The sequence below is a fragment of the Lissotriton vulgaris genome, unplaced genomic scaffold, assembly GCF_964263255.1.
Source record: "Lissotriton vulgaris unplaced genomic scaffold, aLisVul1.2 SCAFFOLD_266, whole genome shotgun sequence".
Taxonomy (NCBI): Eukaryota; Metazoa; Chordata; class Amphibia; order Caudata; family Salamandridae; genus Lissotriton; species Lissotriton vulgaris.
The window spans coordinates 164,002-174,516 of NW_028249712.1; the positions used below are offsets into that span (position 1 = coordinate 164,002).

Consider the following 10,515-nt stretch of genomic DNA (forward strand, 5'->3'; position numbering starts at 1 on the left):
ACAGCAGCAGCCATCAGTCAATAACGCTTAATAACTAGGACTTTTGTGCCACATTACTCAATATTTATGCAAACTGACTAATTGTGAAATTTCCAGTAATTTTGCATCTGAAGTGTAGTCTGAAATTGTGGAAATTACTCAAATTACTCCTGCATAATTAAAATTTCACACAGGTCTAAAGTATACCTGTTGCAGGCTGAGACATATCTCTATCAGCTTGCACTGCACTCAGTAGAACTGACAGTTCTCTTCATACGGGCTTTTCTCTGTTTTGATCAATTTTCTCAGTAAGTGTAGATAGCTTAAATAGATTATTTCCAACTACATTACAGTAACAGTATACTCCAGATAAGTTTGATAATTGAGAGCCTACCACATTCTCTACTTGTTCTATATTTAATTATTTCTGCAGGTCTTGCTTCACCCTCCTAGTTTTTGTACCTTTCCTGTTTTCAAAGGTTTTATCAAACCTCTGGTTACTACAGCTTACACATTTTTCAATGGTAGGGTATGGACCCAGGTGAAAAGAGTAAGAAATTGGAGATTTAGTCGGGTGGGTGTGGGGGGGGGGGGAACCTACCTCAAATATTAACCACAATCCTTGTCAGAATGAACTACAAAAGTCACTTAGTAAGCCTGTGCTTAACCCTCTGGTACCTTTGCACAAAAGCAGCCAGGCAAAATTTATCAGCATTGTGTAAAATATGTATGCAGCACTCAAACAGCAATAAAGTGAATTCGCAACAAACATAATCCCATTAAAATTACATAACAATGACAAAAATCCAATAAGTAGAACCAGAAATGTGAATTTTTAAAGTTTACTGTCCATAATAGAGCAGTGCCAAAAAGCATTAGGTTCTAACCAAGGTCATCTGATTGAAGGGTAAGGTTTGAGGTTAACAAATGATTGAGAATTTGTTAGAAACAGGATCCAGGTTCTTGCCAGTAAACAGTTTTACCATTAGACTTAGTCTCTAAGATGGAAGTCAAAAATCCTCAGTGAAGGAACAGTTGCAGGCAACAGCTGAGAGGGCCCCACAAGGCTGAACAACTTCGCTGTGAGGTCCTGCTGGATTAGGTTTGCTGCTTGCAAGAAGAATATAGCAGGGGAAACCTGGATCTTTGGCACAGCAGTAAAGTCTCTTCATTGGATTGTCTTGGCAGGATGGTCCTAGTCCCCCAAAAGTGTGGCTGTAGAAATGGGTAAAGCATCCCTTGTGGTCACTCCAAACAAACAATTATGGCCAGTCCAAACCAGTCCTGGGGCAGCTCCCTTGCCACTGGGTTACACAGGAAGAGGTGGCACCAGGAAAAGTTTCAAATTGCCTTCACTTCCCCGCAGCGCAGGACACCTCACTAATTGCTGCTGGAGTGAGTGGCAGACCCAGGACTTACAGGTACAAAATCCTGCTTGCTACACAGGATATGGTGAGGCTAGGAAAATATATACACAAAATGGGCTGCCCCTTGTTTGGGTCCCTACAATATCCTACAGATTTCTATTGAGGTGCATTACCAGTAGGGGCATCTCGCAAAAAGTGACAGACTGGCCTCACACACCACCCGGTATCATGCTTCATCATAGGTTGTCCTCGCCCTCTAAAAACTTCATTTGATAGAGGGCGGGCATACACCTGAAGACAGGGATGCACTTCTAAAGCGGAGTGCTGGCCCGTGAGGTGGTGAGAGGTGATCTAAAAAACATTAAACTTGACGATAAACTATTTTTATTCAAGAAGCCAGTGCATGGTATTAAAAGAAAGTGAACAGTGACATGGGACGTGTTAAGTGTGGCTAGGAAAATGCCTCAAATTGTGTTCATTTCCCAGGTGAAAACTGGGCCAAGAAAGGCCAGTCTGAGACCAAAAGACACATTACTGGGCCACCCCTCTTGCCCATCTGCTCAGGTATGCCTAGAATAGCCATAGGCTGAAATGCACTCTCCACTGATTAATCAGAAAAAGAAAGAAAGTAAGAAATTTCGTGGCATATGGGAGAAGAAAAGTGACTTGGCTTCTAAATTGTATTGCATGATCAGTTTCAAAATATGCCTAATACTTGTGACCAGACTCACAGATTTGAAGACATTGGAGCAAAATCTAATATTTCACTTTGCGGAATCCATGCTCAAAGTTGAGGGATTTAGAACAGCTCTATTCTCTCACTGAATGTAAAAACTAAAGTGCTTTGAATTCTATTTTTCTGAAACCACTGGCCCTGGAGAATTGTGTAAGTTTAACTACCGGACAAAATGATGCAATAGCAAATCCTGATCTTGAAAGTGGTAGGAGAAACCAAGAATCAAAATATTGCCTGTCAATGGAGTTATGTGTTCTAGTTGCGCCCATGTAGAAATGCTGCCTTTGTTTACCATGAACATGCTTCTTAAGTTGCCTTTCATTTAACACAGCAACCTTTTACACACTTTTGCCTGCGCAACAATGTTGGATTTGTTTCTCTGAAACTGCTTCGTTTACAGATCCCACTTCACAAGACCATTATCATGACTCTTTGAACAACATGTACGAGGCCGCTAGACCTATTCTGCAAAAGTGGGTCTATTTTTCATCCACAGGGCGACATGGATATGTATAGACCATAATTAGGCTGGCTTGCACAGGTATCGCAAGGATGCTCTTTATCATAAATAAATAAGCATTTCTGGATTTAGTTAGAGGAGCGCTTTTTTGTCATTGGTGAAGTCTCTACATTCTGAAACTTTGGCCCAGCAGCTTGCTGATATCTCTGTAATGGTGCCCAGCTCGAGACCAAGATGGGGATTTACATTCTTTCCCTTCAGGTAACTGGCGTTGGATCAGTCAGTACAGAGATTCGTGGCAGAACACACATACGCCCTAGGATAGGGACTGCATAATAGGAGTATGTTCAATTTTCTATATTGTTTTATATGCTTGCATATATAGATTGTCTTATTACAATGGTGAAACTTTTTATTCTGTTTACTGTCTTGGTAATTCTCATAACTTTCATCTGCTTCTGTCTATTGACCATTGCGGAAGATATTTTCTATACAAAAATCACGTTGGTTCAATAAACATTGAAAACTTTCCTCTGTGTATTCCTTCTGTACTGCTATGAAAATATGAGAGCAAGAGTGACTGAGCAAAAGGTTCTAGATCTATTATCATGATTCCTGGGGGGATCAGGGTTGTCATGTTCAGTGGTTGCCAGAGCAATTTGCTACCCACCTTGGTGTAGTTGTACTTATGGTGGCACTGTAAGCTATCTGGCCTGTATGACAACATATCCTGAGGGGGTGCATATAATCAGCCTGGCACAATTTCAATGGTTATGCTGTCCACAAATGCGCAGTTCATACCATAGAGTAGAAACTACACAACACAGGCATGATTTACTCTAGGGAAAGGGGACTGTGATAACTATAAAAATAGTATTTCATCTCCTCAACAAGGTACAGAGGGCCAAAATGGATTATTTGCTCTTCTCTGCCAACTCAGAGAAAGCATTCAACAAGGTGCATTGACCTTACCTAAGAAAAGGTGGTTGACACTTTCGGCTTAGGGCACAGATACTGAACATGAGTGTTAAGTGATTATAAATAAGGCTCCCTGATTTAGTGTTTAGTGATTAAGTGTTAACTTCTTTATTGGGAACAGCTAAACATTTATCATTAGTAAAGTCAGATTTTAAGCTACAACATTTTCCTGCCATAACTATTGGGTGCCTGCAGCCTGTTACTGGGTCACATGAATGGGTGAAGTTGGCAGTTGAACTTTGATTAGCTATACAATAAAAGGATTAGGTATGTGTGTAAGGATGGGGGGGCGACAGAGCGTGTCAGGATGGGGGGGCGACAGAGCTGGGCATAGCCCCACTTGCAAATCAATAGGCTGTGTCCTGCCTTCACACAAAGGCCTTGTCACCCCTGCATTGTTCATTCAGCCTTGTGGAGCAAAGGCAAGGAAAGCAGAAAGCGTCAAGCACTACAAAGGGTATTCTCTAGAAACATTTCCTACTTCAAAGAAGGCACAAGGTAGAAAAATGTGACCCTGTGACCCACCCTTCAGTTCACTTTTAGGACCTGCGGAAGAACTCTCAGAGAACTGCCCACTCCTGTAGCCTGCTGTGTATGACACAAGACTGCTTTGCTATGCATGGAAGAACTGCGTTGCTGCCTCTGGCCTGTCTCTCTTGAACCCTCACAGGTTTGCTCTACTTCTTGAGCCCTGTCCCACTGCTTTACCCCAGGGCTACCAGAGAGACTCAAGGGCTAGTCGGCTGGCCTCCTGATCAGCGCCTCAGGAACAGAAAAGTCTTCAACCATCCTGAACTGACACCTGGACACAACCTCAGTGAGTTCTCTCTCCCCCCCTCCCCCGAGTGGTGCCCTTCGGGTCTGGACTCTTCGTTATGGTGTTAGAGGTGCCTAGATACCCCAAATCTCAAACTTGGGACGTGAAAAATGTTTTGACTAAAAACTACTGTGAGAACCAAGAGGAGACCAAGACCAACCTGCCTGTACATCTGCCCAAGGTGCATCAATCCATCAATCATTCGGGGGTTTATAAAGTGCGCTACTCACACGTGAGGGTCTCAAGGTGCTGGGGGGATAGGGGGGGGGTTCAGCTCCAGATCATTTGAAGAACCGGGTCTTGAGGCCCTTTCTGAAGGTGTTCAGAGTGGGGAAGCTTCTGATGTTGACTGGGAGCCTGTTCCAGGTCTTAGCTGCGACTTAGGAGAAGGTAATTCTGCCTGCTCGGGATCTGCGGATGCGTGGGATCTCTGCCAGGGCGAGGTCGGCGGAGCAGAGGTTCCTTTTGGGTACGTTGAAGAAGACTCTTTTGCTGAGGTATTTGGGTCCGATGTTATGGAGGGATTTGTAGGTGTGGGTGAGTAGCTTGAAGGTTACTCTCTGCTTGATGGGGTGCCAGTGAAGGTCTCGTAGGTGCTGGGTCATGTGCTTGTGTCGTGGGGTTCCAAGGACGAGTCTGGCAGAGGTGTGCTGGATGGTTTGGAGCTTGTGTAACGTGTTTTGTTGATGCAGGCAAATCGGGAGTTGCCGTAGTCCAGTCTGCTGCTTACGAGTGTGTGGGTGACGGCTTTGCTGCATTCAGGGGTGATCCACTTGAAGGTCTTGCGGAGGATTCAGAGGGAGTTGAAGCAGGTGGAGGCGACGGCGTTGATTTGGCGGGTCAAGGTGAAAGAGGAGTCTAGAATGATGCCGAGGTTCCAGGCGTGTTCCGCCGGGGTGGGTGGGTTTCTGAGGGAAGGGGGTCACCAGGAGCTGTCCCACACAGTGGGGGAGGGTCCGAGGACGAGGACCTCTGTCTTCTATGAGTCCAGTTTTAAGCAGCTGTTACCCATTCAGGCTGCAACATGTTTCATTCCTTCATGGAAGCTGAGTCTGGGGTCTTCGTGAGAGAGATTGAATTGGGTATCGTCTGCGTAATATTCTATGCTGAGCCCATGCTGTCTGAGGATGGTGGCGAGGGGGGGCCATGTAGATGTTGAAGAGCGTGGGGCTGAGCGAGACCACAGCTGATCTTTGTAGGTTCAAAGAGGAAGTGAGGGAGTCTGATCATTTGGGTTCTGCCAGAGAGAAAGGAACGGATTCAGTCGAGGGCAGTTTCTCATATACCGACCTCATGGAGTCTGGCTGCGAGAGTGCAGTATGAGACGTCGTTCAAGGCTGCAGAGAGGTCTAGTACAATGAGGGCCACATTGTGGCCCTGGTCGAGTAGCATGCGGATGTCATCTGTGGCTGCAAGGAGGTTGGTCTTGGTGCTGTGGTTGCTACGAAATCCGGACTCGAGTCGAGGATGGCGTTCTCTTCGATGAAGGTGGTCAGCTGGGCATTGATAAATCTCTCTGTGACTTTGGCTGCGAAGAGAAGGAGAGAGATGGACCGGTAGTTTTTCAGGTGCGTCAGATCGGCCAAGGGTTTCTTGAGGAGGGGCTTGACCTCTGCCTGCTTCCAGTCATCAGGGACGATGCCAGATTAGAGGGAGGCGTTGATGGTCCGGCCTAGTTCGGGTGCTATTGCTGCAGTGGCTCTGTGGTAGATGTGGGGTGGGCAGGGGTCAGTGGGGGCTACTGAGTGGGTGTTTTTCATGGTCATGGTGGTGTCTTCAGTGGTGGCAGGTTTCCAGGTGGTGATGGTCGGCTGGTTGTCGGTGGTGGAGAGGGCGTGGTGTTTGGAGTCTGTTCGCTGAAGTTGTCGGAGAGGGCATTGATTTTCAGGTGGAAGTTAGGAGCTGAGCTTGTTGCAGAGATCCTGAGATGGTGAGATGTCCGTGGCTTCGCAGGGGGGTTTGGTGAACTGCTATATGATGTTGAAGAGTTATTTTGTGTTACTTGCGTTGGTATGGATTTTGTTCTTGATAAAGGTCCACTTGGGGGCTCTTAGGCGCTGGTGATATTCATTCATGGCATTCCTGTGATTGTTCTGGTCTTCGATGGTCTTCCTGTTTCACCAGAGCTTCTCAAGGTGTCTGCAGGAGTGCCTGGCTTCTTGGAGGTAGGTGGTGAACCAGGCGGCCTTCATGGGGCATTGTTTGACAGGGTGACAGAGGGGTGTGAGCTTGTCAGCTGGCGATCCAGCGGTGTAGTTCTTTGGCTCTGGAGTTGGCGTTGGTCATGGCAGAGGGGGGGTCATGGAGGAGGGTGGTGTTGAGGTGTTCCTCTGTGATCTTGCTCCAGTTCCTTTGTGGCAGGCAAGGAGCACGTTTGGGTGCGGTGGTGGTGATGAAGGTGAAGTTTATGCAGTGGTGGTCTGTCCAGAGGGGCTGCATTGTGTGGCTGAAGTGTATGTTAGTCCCTCCTGCGAATATGGGGTCGAGGGTGTGTCTGGCTCTGTAGGTGGGGGTTGTGACGAGCTGCTTCAGTCTGAGGTTCTCCAGGTTGTCAAGGAGGGTGGTGGAGTCGGTGTTGCTGCAGTTGTCGAGGTGGAAGGTCAGGTCTCTTATAAGTATGTAGTCCATGGAGGAGATGGCGTGGGGTGCGACAAAGTCAGCAATGGTGGTGGCAGAGAAGGTGTGATGGTCAGGGATCTGCAGACAAGGGCCCCTTGCAGCATTGTTCTGCGGCTGGTTTGGATCTGGAAGTGGAGGTGCTCTGTGTTGGAGAGGGGGTCGTTTGTGCTGAAGGTGGAGAGTTGAAGGGAGCTCTTATGTGCGATGGTGAGTCCTCCTCCTTGGTTGTTGGGGCGGTCCTTTCTTTGGATCTTGTATCTGTCTGGGATGGCGGTGGCAGTGTCGGGGCAGAGGTGGCGTTGGTCCATGTTTCCGTGAAGAAGGTGATGTCTGGTGAAATGGTGTTGAGCAGGTCCCAGATCAACGTGTCGTGTTTGTGGAGAGAGCGCATGTTGAGGAGTATGCACGTCAGGGCTTTGGTGATGCAGGAGTTCGACGTGGCTTCAGTGATTGTGGGTGGGCTGTTGATGATGAAGGATTGTCGGCAGTGTAGGTAGGAGAACTTGGGTGGTGTTCGGCGTCGATCTCTGGCAGTTGTTGTTTCTTCTGGGGTTGAGTGTGAGGAGGGCGGCGGAGTTGTAGCAGTGGAGGGTCATAGATCCAGGATTCCTGGTGCTGGTCGTGGTTGGGAGCAGACAGGCTTGCCTTTGAAGTGCCTTGGGTGCGACCGCGCAGCGGCTGCCATTAAGTAGAGGAGGGGGAGGGAAGAGCAGCTGGGATGCGGGAGGCAGGAGGCGGGAACCGGCAGGGGGAGGGGCCACGGGGCAGCAGGAAGGGCCAGCAGAAGAGCAATGCTCCCCAACTGGACCACCAGGGATGAGGCATAGACAGGAGCCTGTGGGTGGCGGAGGGCCTCAACACCCACCTGGGAAGCAGAGCACAGTGCGTGAGCGGTGGCACTTAGGAGCAGAGTTTCAGGGCGAGAGCAGGTCCCTGACCAGAAGGTCAGAGGTCTTGTATCACCAGTAAGGGCTGATTTCGTGGCCTGACTGACATTCTTTTCCATAGCAGCAAACCCTGTTCAGCAATCTTTCCCCAAATGGGTATCAGGCCCTGTGGAACGTTTGATTTTTAATTTTTTACATGGCTGTTTTGGTGTCAAATAGTTTTTTAAAATGTACTCTATTTTTTTAATTGATTTATGATTTTTCTTGTGTTGTGTTTTCAATATATTGCTGATTGTGTGTTGCTCCTACTTTACACATAGCCTCTAAGTTAAGCCTAGTTGCTTTTGTGCCAAGCTCCCGGAGAGTTATGCACAGTTTAATTTAGTGACTTTTGTGGTTCATCCTGATAAGGATTGTGGCTGTTGCTTGAGGAGGGTTAACACCTCACTCAACCAACAAACCAATTTTTCACTCATTTGAAGATCTCTTTCCTGATTGTGTAGGTCTCCGTCAATTGTGCGGAATATAAAACACGTTGTAAAATCACTACTAGTAGTAAATTTACCAATATATTAGAGGTTGTTACTGACTCCAATCCCTATTCCAGGGGCTGGGTACATGGAAGTCTACACTTGTGAGTAAATTTCAACTTGTGATTGGTGAATAGCCAAAAGAAGTAAAGTAACTCAAAAATATAAGAGCAACTTCACGCATGTAGATTTACTCAAACATCAAGTTATTTTTGTGAATACTTTGAATCAGTGCAAAGGAATATAGAATAACCTAAATCTTTCTTTTCTTTGTTGAGTAAAGGTCGAGGTACTGTTGTCTTTGAGTGATATAAAAGTTACAAATTAGGCCACTATATTTATATTTTAATAACGTGCAAAGATCTTCCTCTTAGTAGTTTTGCTTGAAGGATCTTTTTAACGAATGCTTCCATTCCAAGCGAGGCAAATTCGAAAGAATATACGTGGTTATTGTGTATTTCACATACCATAAGTGGCATATACGCTGTGCCGCATCAGTACGAACACTCCCACAAGACATTTGGAATTAAGCCATGTGATATGGAATTCAGCCCTGTTTCAACAAGTAAAACACTGCTTAATGTACCATTTGTAAGGCATAGTTTAGTTGTGCCATTCAACATCATAGACTTTAACATCTCTACTCCCACTAGGTGCCTTTTACCTGTGTTCCTGATTTTATCTCTGTAAATTGCAATAAAATATTTTGAACAGTAGCCCGGATAAGAGTTAAGAAGGAAAAATGGCATGCCGGTAATTATATTATGTAATTGTGGTTTACAGAGAAATATGGACAGAGAAAGAAGAGAAAATGAAAAAAGTCATAAAAGATGTGGTGAAAGCCGAACTTCCTGAATCTTACCCGGTGGCCCCAGGACTTCGTGTTCAAGCTGACTGCATCTTGAGTGAATTTTGTTTGGAATTTCTGAGCAGGGATGAAATGGCCTATTGCAAGGCCCTGAAAAGTATGTCATCACTGCTAAACCTTGGTGGTTGTCTCGTAATGTTTGCTTTCCTTAAATGTACCTTTTACATGGTCGGAACCTTCAAATTCCCAATGTTATGCTTGGAGGCAGAATTTGTGAAAAAGGCTGTGATAGACTCAGGCTTTATCATTAAAGAATTTCATATCACTCCTAGATGCAATACTACTTTGTATTCGACCTGCGATTTTTCTAGTAAGTTGTTCATTCTTGCACATAAAGTAAAGGTCGTGGAATAGTTCCATAGGGGACCAAAATAGAAGTTTGAAACAAAAGTCTTCCTTGCTGATGTTCAGTGAACTGCTTTATAGATTTGCTTAATATCGCACTAAATTGTTTGCATTTATCTAACATCAAATTAAAAGGCGTCTCACATGATTTTTATATGGCTGTAAATCGATTTAAAAATAAAAACCCATCAGTTGTTTTTACGCTTTGCTCAGTAGCATAAACTATACAATTATCGCTTCTCTAGATATTATCATGTCAGAGGTTGAAACTTGGTTCATAGTTTTTAGAGCCTATTTAATAATAACTTCCATTGAGTTTAAAGATAAGGTACTACAGCAATAACAAATATTGAGGTTAATGGTCTTGCTTTAGGATGAGATAAAATGCTATTGAAATGTAAAACTATTTGGCTTGAGATAATGCTTGTGAACGAGAAGAGATAGAAATGCAGTCTAATATCATGAGGAGTGTCTGCTGCTTTCCGTAGCTTTGGTGCTAAGGAGGGCAATTTTGGTGTGACTTTTACTATTGCATTATGGAAGCAAATGTGTGAAAAGAGAATTTGTATACATTTAAGTAGGCAGACTGCAGTACCGGCACGGCATCACCACAAAACCCAACACCTCAGTTCAAAACCACACCAGAGTAAGAGCAACAAAGGAGAGTATCACAGCTCAGTTCAACAGTACTGCAAACGGTAGTACAAGAGATTGCCGCAGCACGACACACTCAACAAAATAACGCAGCACAATACCACACCAACACAACTGCAGACATTTACAATTTTGATTTCCTGTGATTTTGTGTTGTTGTTATGTGGCTATTTTTATCATCTTTTGTTGTGGTTGTTCTTTTTGCACACTGTTGTGCTGTTACAAATATGTTATACTGTGTTTTTGTGATGAACTCTGTTGCTGTACTTGTTGAG

General features: G+C 45.2%; 1 protein-coding gene across 2 annotated transcripts in view; it reads left to right on the top strand.

The window, feature by feature from the left end:
• The window catches only part of LOC147663498 (nicotinamide N-methyltransferase-like), a 162,835-nt gene extending 153,240 nt beyond the window's left edge, over positions 1 to 9,595 (top strand). For both annotated transcript variants that reach the window (XM_086950406.1, XM_086950407.1), the window contains exon 3: positions 9,157 to 9,595. In XM_086950406.1, the coding sequence (XP_086806532.1) occupies positions 9,157 to 9,595 (439 nt within the window). The remainder of the gene's footprint in view (positions 1 to 9,156) is intronic.
• The last annotated feature ends 920 nt before the right edge of the window (positions 9,596 to 10,515 follow it).